This window comes from Ursus americanus, chromosome 26 (assembly GCF_024610735.1).
Source record: "Ursus americanus isolate L20-20 chromosome 26, mUrsAme1.1.p, whole genome shotgun sequence".
In the NCBI taxonomy this organism is placed as follows: Eukaryota; Metazoa; Chordata; class Mammalia; order Carnivora; family Ursidae; genus Ursus; species Ursus americanus.
The window spans coordinates 33405510-33419770 of NC_142152.1; the positions used below are offsets into that span (position 1 = coordinate 33405510).

Genomic DNA, 14261 nt, shown 5'->3' on the forward strand with positions numbered 1-14261 from the left:
ATTTAGATGAGGTGCAACATTATCCTTATTGCATATTTTGAATAGTTTTTCCTTTAGGAAAAACGTATAATTCCGCTCCAGTATTGACGTGGTTAGAGGATAGAGTGCTTCAGTTGACTGAATTTTCCAGCTAATGAAGGGATATTCCACTAATGTAGAAAACCGCCTGGTACAAAGACAGGCCTGTGTATGCTCTCCACCCTTCTGCCAATAGAAGTATGCCTCTATCTTATTGATTTCTCATTATTCCTCTCATTTTATCATTTAAAAAAAAAAACCCAAAGTGCTATTAGTTAATCAAAGACCTCACTTTTTTCCTTTTCGGAGACATATAAAAATAGCAAGACCACCATATGACAAAGATTTCATTTAAGAAACAAAACACTGAATAGAAAGTCAAATATCTTCCCATATTGTCCATATTACTTATGCTTTGTGTATATAACTGTATTTAATTCCTCCCATGATCCAGAAAAGGTTCAAGGCAAATTACCTGGATAAACTAAAGCATAAGAACACCGAAAGAAAAAGAAGAAAGATTAGAGACATAAAATGATATTAAAAAGAGGCTCGAGGGGTGCCTGGGTGGCGTAATCGTTAAGCGTCTGCCTTCAGCTCAGGGCATGATCCCGGCATTCTGGGATCGAGCCCCCCATCAGGCCCCTCCACTAAGAGCCTGCTTCTTCCTCTCCCACTTCCCCTGCTTGTGTTCCCTCTCTCGCTGGCTGTCTCTGTCAAATAAATAAATAAAAATCTTAAAAAAAAAAAAAAAAAAGAGGCTCGAGATGCATGCCAGACCACAACTGTATCTGCTACAGGCTTGAGCTGTGGAGCTTTCTAGTACCAATTTGATAAAAGAGGGACACTTCACAGCATTCCTATGGAAAAAAAGGACAGCTGGTCAAAAGCAGCTCAGCTAGGGTTGGTACTAAGATCAGAAAGGAATGTCTTCTTGGGAATTTCTTAGAGAGGACACCATTCTACTTCTATAAGAACACTTGTTACCAGTTTCTACTAAAATAGTTGCTTAAATAACTGACCGCCTCACAGCATTATCATACCGAGTTACCCAGGCCTGGGGCAAAATGATCTCTTGGCTCATCCAATCTTAAGCACGATTTATTAGTTTCCTATTATTGCTATTTAAAAAAATCAACATAAACTTCATCGTTTATTAACAACCCACATTTGTCTTCTTGCAGCTCGGGAGATCGGAAGTCAGAAACTGAATCTTACAGAGTTAATATCAAGGTGACAGCCAAGCTGCGCTCTTTGGGGACACTAGCAAAATATCTAATTGGCAGCTTCCAGAGGCTGCCCGCACTCCTCGGCTCATGGGCCCTTCCAGCAGTGGCGTCACTCCAGGCTCTGTTCCCACCGCCACATCCCCTTCTCTCCCTCTGCTGTCATCTTCACATCCCCCTCTCCAAGTCTGACCCTCCTCTTATAAGGACCCTGTGATTCCATGGGGCCCACTTGGGTCATCGAGGATAATCTCATCTCAAGAGCCTTAACTCAATCACATCTGCAAGGTCCCTTTGCCACGCAAGGAAACATATTCACAGGTTTCAGGTTAGGACACGGACAACTTATTCAGCATACTACATGAGACTCCATCATTTATCTATTTGCAGCTACCTAAATTGTAAGGATGGTGTCAGAAAACAGTAATGCAAGGCCAAGCCTACATGGTAACAGTAAAGCTACCAATAGGGAACTTAATCAAAAAAGTTTTAATTCAAGAGTTAATCACAAAATCCTTTTAAGTAGCAAGTTTACCTTCTATATTCTAAATAATTTGATATACAAAAATATTATTTACACAATTTTTTTGTCAGGAACACACTGGTTATAAAAAGAAGCACACCTACACAAAAACTTGAGTGTGAAATAAAGTAACTGCAATACCAAGTACTGTACTAAAAATTGGGAAATTTACCTCCCTTCTCTCTGCAGTCAGAGGGGAGAATGCCTACTGAATATTAAAAAAAAAAAAAAAAAGTGAGATAGTCAGCTCACTCAGTACTTTAGGAAGGTATAAAGTCCAGGCAGCTTACTTGATTTTTGGAGCAACAGCTACAGCTGAACCCAAAGGGACACTGCTAGGGACAAACATAGTGAGGGCAAGATTCTATTTTAAACCCTATTCATCTTCCCTGACAAACCAGAGAAATGTAGGAGTGCTCACACCTTTGAGGTGCATAAAGAGATCTGTAAATCATTATGGGAGCTCAAAGGGAATAACTGTGACAACCCCTCCCTCCCACTGCATTCTGGGACTGACATCTCTCAACAGTGTATTTAATTGCGAAGTTTCAGTCAACACATGATGTTATTATGTTAGATTTTTCCGTAGAGCTTTCACCAAGCATCAGCTTCTTTTTCACAGGAAGAATTCAATCCTGCCCACCAAACCACTTATGCCTCCAGGAAGCTGAGGTTTCAAGATTCTTTCTTGCTTTGGAGTAGAGATTAATGCTGGGTCTGATACAACATGAGACTTGCCACCTGAGAAGGTTTTTCTCCCCAGTAGACTGCAAATACAAAATACACTTGAATCCCTCTTGACTTAAGGACTGAGGACTAAGATTTACCCCAGGAATGCAAGATAGGCTTAACATCTCCAAATTAATTAATGTAATACACCACATCAATAAAACAAAAAACAAACACCACAAGATCATCTACATCACTGCAAAATAAGCATTTGACAAATCCAATGCCTTTTCATGATAAAAACACCCAAACAAACTAGGAGAAGAAGAGAAATTCCTAAATTTGATATAGGGCATCTATGAAAAACCCACAGCTTGGGGCGCCTGGGTGGCACAGCGGTTAAGCGTCTGCCTTCGGCTCAGGGCGTGATCCCGGCGTTATGGGATCGAGCCCCACATCAGGCTCCTCCACTATGAGCCTGCTTCTTCCTCTCCCACTCCCCCTGCTTGTGTTCTCTCTCTCACTGGCTGTCTGTCAAATAAATAAATAAAATCTTTAAAAAAAAAAAAAACCCACAGCTAACCTCATACTTAATGGTAAAAGACTAAATCCTCCCCTCTAAGATCAGAAACAAGGCAAGGATGTGTGCTCTCACCAATTCTATTCAACATTTTACAAAAGGTTCTAGCCACGGCAATCAAGCAAAAAAGTTAAATAAAAGATATGCACACTGAAACGGAAGAAGTAAAACTATCTCTATTGGCATATCTTATAAGTAGAAAACTTATATAAGTTTCTTATAAGTAGAAAATCCTCAGACATCCACTAAAAAAACTATTGGAACTAATAAACTAGTTCAGGAAGGTTGCAGGATGCAAGATCAACAAAAGGAAATAAATTGTATCTCTATATATTTACAATGAACAATCCAGAAATTAAAGTAAGATAAAATCCTTTACAATAACATTGAAAAGAATAAAATATTTAGGAATAAAATTAACAAAAGAAATATGAAGTTATACTTTGAAAACTACAAAATGTTGGGCGCCTGAGTGGCTCAGTCTCTTAAGCGTCTGCCTTTGGCTCAAGTCATGATCCTGGGGTCCTGGGATGGAGCCTGTGAGCTCAGGTTGGGCTTCTTTCCCAGTGGGGAGTCTGCTTCTCCCTCTGTGCCTCCCCCTGCTTGTGTGCACTCGCCCGCTCTCTCTCTCTCTAATAAATAAACAAAATCTTTTTTAAAAAAAAAGAAAAAAAACTACAGAATGGTGTTAAAAGAAATGAAAGAAGATCTAAATAAATGAAAAAACATTTCATGTTCCTGGATCAGAAGACTTAATAAGGTAAAATGGCAATTCTCCCAAAACTGACCTACAGGTTCAGTGTGATCCCTACCAGAATGCCAGTTGGCTTCTTTGCAGAAACTGACAAGCAAATCCTAAAATTCCTATGGTAATTCAAGAGACCCAGAATAGCCAAAACCATTTGGAAAAAAGAAAAACAAGATTGGAGGACTCACACTTCCAAATTTCAAAACTTACTAAAAGGTAGTCAACACAATGTGGTGCTGGCATAAGGATAGAGTCCAGAAATAAATCCATATATCTACAGTCAATTGATTTTTGACAAGGGTGCCAAGACAATAAAATGGGGGCGAGAACAGTCTTTCAGCAAATGGATCAAAAACCTAAATGTAACAGCTAAGACCATAAAACTCTTAGAAGAAAATAGGCATAAATCTTCTTAACATTGGGTTAGTCAATGATTTCTAAATACAACACCAAAAGCACAAGAAACAAAAGAAAAGAGAGAAATTGGATTTCATCAAAATTAAAGACTTTTGTGCCTATAAGGATACCATCAAAAAACAAAAACAAAAAAGCAAAAAGACAACCCACTTTATGGAAGAAAATATTTGCAAGTCACAGATCTGGTAAAAGACTTATATGTAGAATACATAAAGATTCACATTCAATAATAAAAAGACAAATTAACCAATTAAAAAATGGGCAAAGGACCTGAATAGACATTTCTCCAAACATAGACAAATGGCTAATAAGCACATGAAAAAATACTTAACATCATCAGTCATTAGGGGAACACAAATCAAAACCACAATGAGATACATCATACTCACTAGGATGGCTACAAGCAAAAAGATAATAACAAGGGTTAACAAGGATGTAGAGAAACTGGAGCTCTTGTACATTGCGACTGGGACCGGAAAGTGGTACGGCCATTTTGGAAAAGTTACAAAGTTAAACACAGACTTACCATGTGATCCAGTAATTTTACTCTTGGAATGTACCCAAGAGAAACAAAAACATAGATCCACACAAGAAACTTGTACACAAATGTACATAGCAGCATTATTCACAATAGCCAAAAGGTGAAAACAATGCAAATGTCAGTCAACTAATGAGGTAAACAAAATACAGCATATCCATACAATGGAATAGTATCTGTCAATTTAAAAAAATGAATTGAAGATAAATGCTGTAACACGGATGAATCTTGAAAACACTATGGTCAGTGAAAGAAGCCAGTCATAAAAGGCTATATATTGTAAAATTCTATTACATGAAATGTACCTAGGCAAATGTACAGAGACAGAAAGTAGAATTAGCAGTTGCCTAGGGCTGGGGATGGGTGGTGAAAATGTGGAGTGGCTGATATAAATGGGCAAGACGTTTCTTTTTAGGGTGATGGAAACGTTCTAAAATTAGATTGTGGTGATGGTTGTATAACTCTATAAATATACTAAAATTCACTAAATTGTACAATTAAAACAAGTAGATTTTATGGTATGTAAATTCTATCTCAAAAAGTCTGCTAATAAACACTGCTGCAGGGCGCCTGGGTGGCTCAGCTGGTTAAGTGACTGCCTTCAGCTCAGGTCATGATCCTGGAGTGCAGGGATGGAGTCCTGCATCGGCTCCCTGCTCAGCAGGGAGTCTGCGTTTCCCACTGACCCTCCCCACTCTCAGGCTGTTTCTCTCTTTCTCTCTCAAATAAATAAATAAAATATTTTTTAAAAAATAAAAATAAAAAAATAAACAATCCTGCATCTACCTTGCTCTTTCATTTCGATCACCTGTTCTGGGGGAGCCAGCTGTCATGTCATGAGGACATGCAAGCAGCTGTATAGAGAGGTCCCCAAGGCAAGGAAATGAAGCATCCTGCCAACATGAGAGTGAGCTATCTTAGAAGGGGAAGCTCCAGCCCCAGACAAGTAACTCTTCAGATGACTGCAGTCCTGGCCAACATCTTGACTACAATCTCATGAGAGATCCTGAGTCAGAACCATCAAGCTAAGCAACTCCTGAATTCCTGACCCACAGAAATCATGTTGCTTTAAGTCACTAAGTTTTGGGGTAATTTGTTACACAGCAATATATAATTAATACCCCTTCCCTGACCCTCTCTTCAGTGTTAGGCTCTCTCTTCTGATGAAGGACATCTAAGGAAATGTCTTCCCAGCAACCCTGCCTCTCCTAAGCGTTTGGTTTCACCCCCATCCCCATGTTCACAGTAGCAGCTGTCACATTAGTAAATCATGATCCCATTCCCTAGCCTTAATTGAATGATCTGAAAGTGGGCATCTGACCAAAGCCAGGTCAATAAGGTCCTGCCCTGAAATTTCTATACCTGAAGTTGTGGAAAAGGCAGTATCTGTCCAACACCTAAAGCTGTAAGATGTAAAACTTGGGGTCTATCAGTAGCCATGTTCTTTCCCATGTGGGAAATGTAGATGGCAGTGGAGAAGGATGAAGCCCATCACATGGAAATAAGGACAGATTCAAGATGAAGGGAGTATAGACAACATATGACTCTGGTTCCAGGGATTTCTGATGCAACCCTGCCCTTCCAATGGGAAGAATGTATCTGTCTTGTGACCCCGCCATCTAAAACAGCACTCAGTACATAAGAGTTAGTGAAATATTTATGAAATAAATGAATGGGTAAAATAATGCAATATCCTTCCAATAATACCCCTCTCTCTCTCTCTCTTTTTTTTTTTTTTTGCTGTTGTTCAACAGAGAGATTTGATTATTTAAAACCTAAAAGTCCCAATCTCTTTTTTGCTACCTTTACACTCTGTATATCTATTATTATACTTATGGCAATATATCCTAATTACTGGCTCACATGGCCTCCCCACCCCTACTATCAGAGGGCAAGACATGTGCTTAGTCATTTTTGCTATCATCAGTACCATTTAGCCTAGAAAACCGAAAGTGTCAAGAAACGTATGCTTAACTGATTTAATCAATCCTTTACTCTTCATTCTTCAGTTTTTATAATTAATGTCCCCAATTTACCAACGACCTAACATCTATAAGATACTGAGAAATACAATAAATCTATGTTTGTTGCTCGGTCCTGCATTTTCATCTACTCAATGAATTCATTCAATAAATATCTGAGAACCTACTAGATCCAGGGGCTGAAAATGGACAAAGGACATGGCGTCTGCCCTCAAGAACCCTACATTCTAGCACAGACAAGCATATTGATTATTACAGTACTGTGTGTTAGATGTTATTGCAGATATACACACAGGCTGCTAAGCAGTAGCAAGGGTCATGGGGAGTTCTACTTCAGAAGGCAAGACATACACAGAAAAAGATGATAGCCAGCAATGTGACATAGGCTCAGCACCAAATGAGTGATTTGTTTTCTAAGTTACATGGGGTTAAACTGCACACTTTAAGAAAAGGTACCACCACAGAGTGATTTTCAGACTTTATATGCAACCAACCTCTCCTGAGTGCCTCGCAGGTGCCAAGCAAACTGCTTCTTCCAGCAGGCTCACATTCAACTCTCTACATTTTGTAGTCGAGAGATGTGAGTCTGAAAGAATGAAGTGACTTGTCCAAGTCTACACAGCAAGTAAGTGGCAGAGCTAGGATTTAGAATTAAGTCTTCCAATTCCATGTCCGGGTACAGCGTGCTACTCAATCTACACAACTGGAACACTTTCCATGTGACTTTCATCGGCTTTTCGTCCATCCCAGAGCATACAATACAGTGTTGGGCACGAATGGGAAATCACCAACTGCTGACTTGATGTGGTTATAATGCTTGTCCACATTTTGAGACGCAAAGGACCACATCAGGTCAAATTTCTTTGGAGCCTATTATAGCATCATGTGCTGACAAGAGTGCAGTTGGCGGAAGATGAGCAAATCTTTCAAGTTATATTTTAACAGGACTTTTGACCACTATATCCGGTCAGTTGTTCCAATGTTCAGCAATAAATCAAAATGACTGTTCACTTCCTTTGACAGTTAACAGTACTAATGAATTCAGTATAATCTCACCATCTATCAGAAAAATTTCTAAAACGCAAACTTGAAGGTGATGATTCACATGGTTAGCAGGGAAGGAGAAGTAAAGCAGTACTCACTGCTTTCTACAAAACTAGCATTGTTTGCAAAACCCAGAAACTGAGCAGTTGGTTGACTACTCATAGCAAGTAGGTTGCTCTTTGGTTATTTAGCAAAAAGCTGCTTGTTGCATGCACCATGGTCAGTAGCTGAGGAGCATATGACTTCAAGTAGCTTTTGTGATACAGCATAATTCTACATATATAAATCAGTGAATTGTTACATAAGATTTTAAAAAAAGAAATTCAAAATCTTCACATCAGAGAGCACCTGACACTGAGCCTGGCACAAATCAGATATTAATACTAAATAAATGTTTTCTGAAAAAATGACTTAATGGCCCTTTGAAAACATAAGTTGTCTACTAAACAGAGAGAGAAAAATCAAACCAACCAAATCCACGCAGGTTATGTTAGGAACTCAAAAAGATTATGGGGTAACTAGCTCAAGATACAGAAGAAATTCACAACGACCAAAGGAAAAAAAAAAATGTTGAAATGAGTGAACATGCATTTGACATCCCTCTTAAATTAAGTCACCACACTGGCACTCAGTGGAACGCTAACCAGCCATCTCATTAGAAATAAAAACGAAAAGAACAGGTGACAGATCTAACTTTACAATCTGTTCAAAATGGTAACAAGGTGTACTTGGCATATACCTGAAATCTGCTGCATAAGCTCTGTGTCTACATAATAAAAGAATATCTCTATATGCCAAGCAAGCTGAATCATAAACCTTAATAAATGCTCACAAGAACATTGATAAATGTATTAAAATGTATTGTCCAGAAATGAAAAAGTATCTCTAATACCAGACTAGGCTCCACAAATCTAAACCCAACTGTACTGATTAGTCCAAATAAACATTTTCCAAAATGAACAGCTCGGACCCACACAACGAATAAAGTAATCTAACAAGTATAAAGCTTGGGACAACTCTAGTGATCTGAAACGTTAGAACATTAGAACGTGAGCGCTAAAGCGGACTGGTTTAGTCACCTTTATTTAGAGCTTTACATTTACAGAGCCTTCTTCTCAAGAGACCTCTGAAAGAATTCAAGGCCAAGTATAGTATTTCACGATAATTGCAAATAAAAGCGCTCAGACCCTGGAGCCCGCGATCCCTCTCTGCCTCACTACAGACTGGACTGATGAAAAGCCCTGGGGACAGCCATCCCTTGAGCTCGCACAGGACCCCGGCACCTTAGGGGATGGTTCCACAAACCCCAACTGGGACCACCTCTAGGGAAGCAGAGGAGTGGAGGAGAAGCGAGTCAGGCTCCAAAACAAAGCGTCGTTCACCCCACACCGAGGAAGGCGCACCTTTCGACCCGGACAGGATGCAGTGACAGATCTGTCACCTGTGCGGGAAGGGGGCGCGAAGACATCCTCAGAGACTAGTGCCAACAGGCAGCTGTCCACCGCTCCGCGGGCCCCAACGCCCCGCGCCCGCCGCGCATTCCCCGGTTCCGGAAAACTTTCGGCCCGCGCCCCCCAGGGTGAGCCCCCACCGCCAGGGACCCCCCCCCGGGCTCCCGCGGCGCCCGCGAGGCCCCGCCCCGGGCCCGCCCCCCGCGCCCCCACTTCCCGGCCCCGCGCCCCGGGCCCGCGCGGGCACCCGCGTGCCCTCGGGGCGCGCCCCCGCGCCGGGCCCGGCCGCCAGAGGGCGGGGTCGCTCACCCGTCCGCAGCTCGTGCTTCACAGTGAGGAGCTGCTCTCCCCCGGCGCCGCCGTCCCCGCTGGTCCCCGCGGCGCTGCCGCCGCTGCCGCCCTCCTCCATCTTCTGCCTTTTCCGATCCCGCGGGGTCCTACGCGGGGACCCGGGAGACAGAGGACGCCCGGCCCCTCAGAGCTCTCGCTGCAGCCCCAGAAGCCGGGGTGCGGCGGCTCCAGAACTCGGACGCAGCGACGAGTCTCTTTCCCGCTCTGGCCACACGGCTCGCTCCTCCGCCTCCTCCCCCTTCGGCGGGCACCGCTAGTACCGCGCAACCAAACCGCCCCCTGCTCCGCCGCCTCCTCCTTCGGGCCGCTCCGCCCACAGTCAGCAAGGTAGGGGAGCCATTCTAGCCGCTATCTCTTATTGGGCACAGGGCGCGCGCATCTGTCAACGCCGGCTCCCATTGGGCAGTCCTCTATGACGCTTCAGGGGCCTCCCCGCCCCGCTCCTCGAATTGTTGTTGCTTGGCGGGGAGGCTGGAGAGGGAGAAACGCTACCACTCCGATTGGTGAGAGCTGAGGTTCTGCTCCGCCCATTTCCGCTGGTGCGCACGCGCAGTCAGGACCCCTTCCCTGACCTCCCCAGAACGGTCACACCCCTTATTCCCCAGCTTCGATCTGTTAGTAAACAGTGTCTAGTAGTCAGGAGGCGCTCGGAGTCTGTGATTGGCTATTGCCGAAAGAGGCGGGGAGGGCTGATTGGAACGTGTGGTCCGCCAATCACCGTGGACAGAGGAGGGGCCTGAAGGGAAGCGCTTCCCACACACGTGTTTGCAGACATCGGAGGGTCCCGGTGGGCGATCCCCAGAGGTGTTCCCAGCTGGGAGGCGGTGTGTCTTGCGCTAGTGTGTCCAATACCAGTTAAGTGGAATTTGTGCGGAAATGCAGGTAGTTCCTAGACTTCGCAGAAATTCACAATCCCAGCTCTCCATAAGGACGTTTGCAAAGGATAGACATTTCCAATTTGTACGAGATACGTCCAAGGCACCAAATGGATACAGAGATTAATAAAATACAATACAATCCCAGCGCCTAAACAGCTTCCAATACAAACATGAGAAACAAGTTGTATATACACAGGGAAGATAAAGCAGAATTTGAAACAAAACGGTCATACAGAGAATCGCACAGATGTCAATAATTATTCTCCGTAGGGGAGCTGGGGAAGGCTTTTAGGGCAAGGAGGAATTTGAGATAACCAACTCAAAGGATGGGTAAGATAGAAATACCAGCAGCAGACACTTCATGCAGGAATGGTAACTGTGAGCATCAGCCTAGAGGTAGAGAAGGCAAGGAAGGGTTAAGCAATTGATAAGACTGGATGGAAGTATGACCCAAGAGAGAGCTAAAAAGGTAAGGTGATGGAGGACAATGGAGAACTTTGACTACTGTGCTAAGCAGATTTTATTTAGTACAGGTTGGGGAGTCCCAAAGAGTAGTTGCAATAGCAAAGCTGTTCTTTTGGTAGTTAGCTCCAGTTAAGGTGAGAGGATGGACTGAGGACAGGAGAAAGACAACAGGGCAAGAATACTGTTGCAAAGATAGAACTGTTAATCTAAAAAATAAAATAGCCATTTATTTTACCAGCAAAAGGAATTATTCAGGAATAGCAGAGAATTACAACTTGGGATGCACAAGCTATGGTAAAACCATAGACAAGTCCAATAAACAAAGGAGAGGAATTTTTTTCTGGAGAAGAAGGAGGAAGTTGGCAGGGGTTGTTTTGAAGGAAAGTCCATTGGAGAAGAGCAAGAGTTCAGGGTGATGATGGTTTCTCATTGGCTGAGTTGCAGTTTCACGTAGGAGAGGCAGTGTACATCTTTCCCTGTCGGAGCCTGTAACTGAGGATTCTTTCCTCTTGTGTATTCACCTGTTGGAGTCTGTAACTGCCAATTTCTTCCTCTAATTGCTGTGAAATAGTAGGTTCCCCTTCTCGCCTCCTCTTTTTTGATTTTCGCAGAATTTATGGGGGCCTAATTTCTGGCAGTGGACCTGAGAATGGGAAAAGGGGAAGATTAAATAAAGATGGGCACTTGGATGTATTTCACATAGAAGTGACCTTTTAAACTAAGCATGGATTAGGTCAAAGGTCAGCAAACACTTTCTGTAAAGGACCAAGCAAGAAATATTTTAGGCTTTGCAGGCCAAGTGGTCTCTTTCACAGCTATTCAACTCTGCTATTGTAGTGTGAAAGCAGCCATAGACAATAAGTAAACTAATGGGTATGGTCATGTTCCAATAAAGCTTTATTTATGGACGCTGCAGTTAAATTTCACATAATTTTCATGTGACAAAGTATATTCTTCTTTTAATTCATTTTAACCATTTAAAAATATAAAAGACATTTTTAGCTCTTGGGCTATAAAAAGGCAGGCAGTAACCAGATTTGGCCTGCAGGCCATAGTTTGCAGACTCCTACGTTAGACTGCCATGGAAGAGAAGGCAGAGAAGCCTTGACAGCCCCTCCAGGTTGCCTGAGCAACCTGGGCTTACCTGCCTGGAACATTTATCCCACTAAACCAGGACTGCCTACTCACTTGCCTTTCTCCTGCACAAGTAGTGTGCTATTTGGAACCAGGGAATGACTGCATGCAATTGTTCATTTGTTCACTCAACAACTTTTGCACTGGCTATATACCAAGTATTGTGAAAGACACTAGAAACACAGTGGAAGCAAAACAGATGTAATCCTTGCTCTCATAGAGCCTACAGTCTAGAAATTGAAATAAATATTAAGTAATCACATAAAGAAATGCGAACTTTCCATAATGATCATGCTCTAAAGGAAAACAAGGCTGTTACAATAAAATATAACAGGGGGGCCTAATTTAGGTTGGAGGAACTTGAAGACCTTAATAAGGAAGTATTATTTAAGCTGATTCTTTAAAGATGAGTAGTTTTTAACCAGGATGTGGCAGAAACTGGCCTGGTGCTCACCAATCTCATTTCCTCTTCCTGGACACACAGGAAAACTACTTTTTTCCCCCCCTTTGCAGTTAGGCGAGGGTCATGTGACTGTGATCTGGCCAATGGGTTGTGGACAGACATGATGTGTGCCATTTCCAGGCCTGGCCAGAGAACCCTATTCTCTGTTTTGAATATGGGGGTGCCACCTCAAGAAGAGCCACCCTGACCTACATCAGACTGTGAGGTGAACAGTAAATAAACCTCAGGTATAGGATACCAAGATGTTGGGGTTGTTTGCTACCAAAGCAAAATCTAGCCTATCCTGACTATTTCACAAGGGAATTGCTGGAGGGGGAAGGGTAGGGGAGAAAATTTTAGGACGATGCAGATGCCAAGTCCGGAGGCAGGCAAAGAGTCTATGTGTGTTAGGGGTTGAGAGAAAGCCAGTGGGGCCATAACACAGTGATCAAGAGATGAGGTCGGGGAGAGGGAGGCAGAGACGCAATCATGAATGTATGGGAGGCCTTATTAATATTTTTGGAGTTTTTCTTGTGTGAAGTCCAAACCAATGGAAGGAGTACAAACAGGAGAATGATATAATGGAATGTGATGCTCAAAAGGCCACTGCGGTTAGTGTTTGGAGCCTAGGCTGGAGGAAGCAAGAGGGGACACAGGGAGACCGGTTGGAAGGTTATCGCTGTAGTATGGGCAAAAGATGGCAGTGGGTGCAGTGGATATGGTAAGGAATGGAATGTTTCTAGATATGTCTTTTGGACATTATAAAGGATTGGATTTGCTGAGCGAGGAAAAGGGGGTGCCTGACATGGCACTGAAGTTTTTTAGCATGAGCAACTAGGCGGATGGAAGAGGATGGTGGTATCATTTAATAAGAGGGATGAGTTAAAGGAAGAGCACATTATCAGAGTGAAGATCAGAAGTTTTATTTTGAGACATCCAATGCCAATATTAAGGAGCTATGTGGATGTATGAGTCTAGAGCTCTGCAGAGAGGTCTAGGATGGAGTTATAAATTTAGGAATCGCTGGCAGATAGATGGTATTTGAGGCCAGAGAGATGAATAAGATTGCCTGGGGCAAAAATGTACAGAAGGAAGAAAAGAAGAGCCAAGGACTGAAGTCTAAGGAATTTCAACACTGAGATGTTGGAATGAGAAGGTAGAGCTGCAGGTGTAGGAAGAAAACCCACAGAGTTTTGTGTCTTGGAAGCTGAAGTGTCTCAAGAAGGAGGGAGGGGTCAGCTGAGTCACATGCCCTGAGAGGTCACATAAGATGAGGTCTGGAAAGATCCTGTGAATTGCCAACTCGGGTGCCATTTGTGACAATATCCAGAGTGGTTTGGGTAGAGCAAATGGGAGGTGAAGGGGTAGAAATAGTGTGTGTGGACATATTTTTCCAGGAGTTTTCCACTGAAGGAAAATAGAGAAGGAAGGCCCTAGCTGGAGGGACCCAGGGAAGTTTTTTTGACGTGTTTTTTTTTTCCTTTTTATTTTCAAAAACTTTTTAAATTGCAAAAGAGTTGCAAAAACAATACAGTTTCCACATACCCTTCGCTTAGCTTCCTCTAACGTTAATATGTCACATACCACAGTTCAATCAGTAACACTGAGAAATTGACATTGGTAAAATATTCCTAAATTATATACTCTACAATTTCACCCCTTTTTCCATAAAAATGATTAAATTTTTTAATGGTTGAAAAAGAATTAAAAGAAGAATATTCCGTGACTTATGAAAATCACATGAAATTTAAATTTCAGTGTCCATAAATAAAGTTTTATTGGAACACAACCCTGT

General features: G+C 42.5%; 1 protein-coding gene across 2 annotated transcripts in view; it reads right to left on the reverse strand.

The window, feature by feature from the left end:
• RPS6KA5 (ribosomal protein S6 kinase A5) overlaps nt 1-9821 on the reverse strand; it is a 193398-nt gene extending 183577 nt beyond the window's left edge. For both annotated transcript variants that reach the window (XM_045807630.2, XM_045807631.2), the window contains exon 1: nt 9506-9821. In XM_045807630.2, coding sequence (XP_045663586.2) covers nt 9506-9605 — 100 coding nt within the window. In that variant the 5' untranslated portion in view covers nt 9606-9821. The remainder of the gene's footprint in view (nt 1-9505) is intronic.
• Between the last annotated feature and the right edge of the window lie 4440 nt (nt 9822-14261).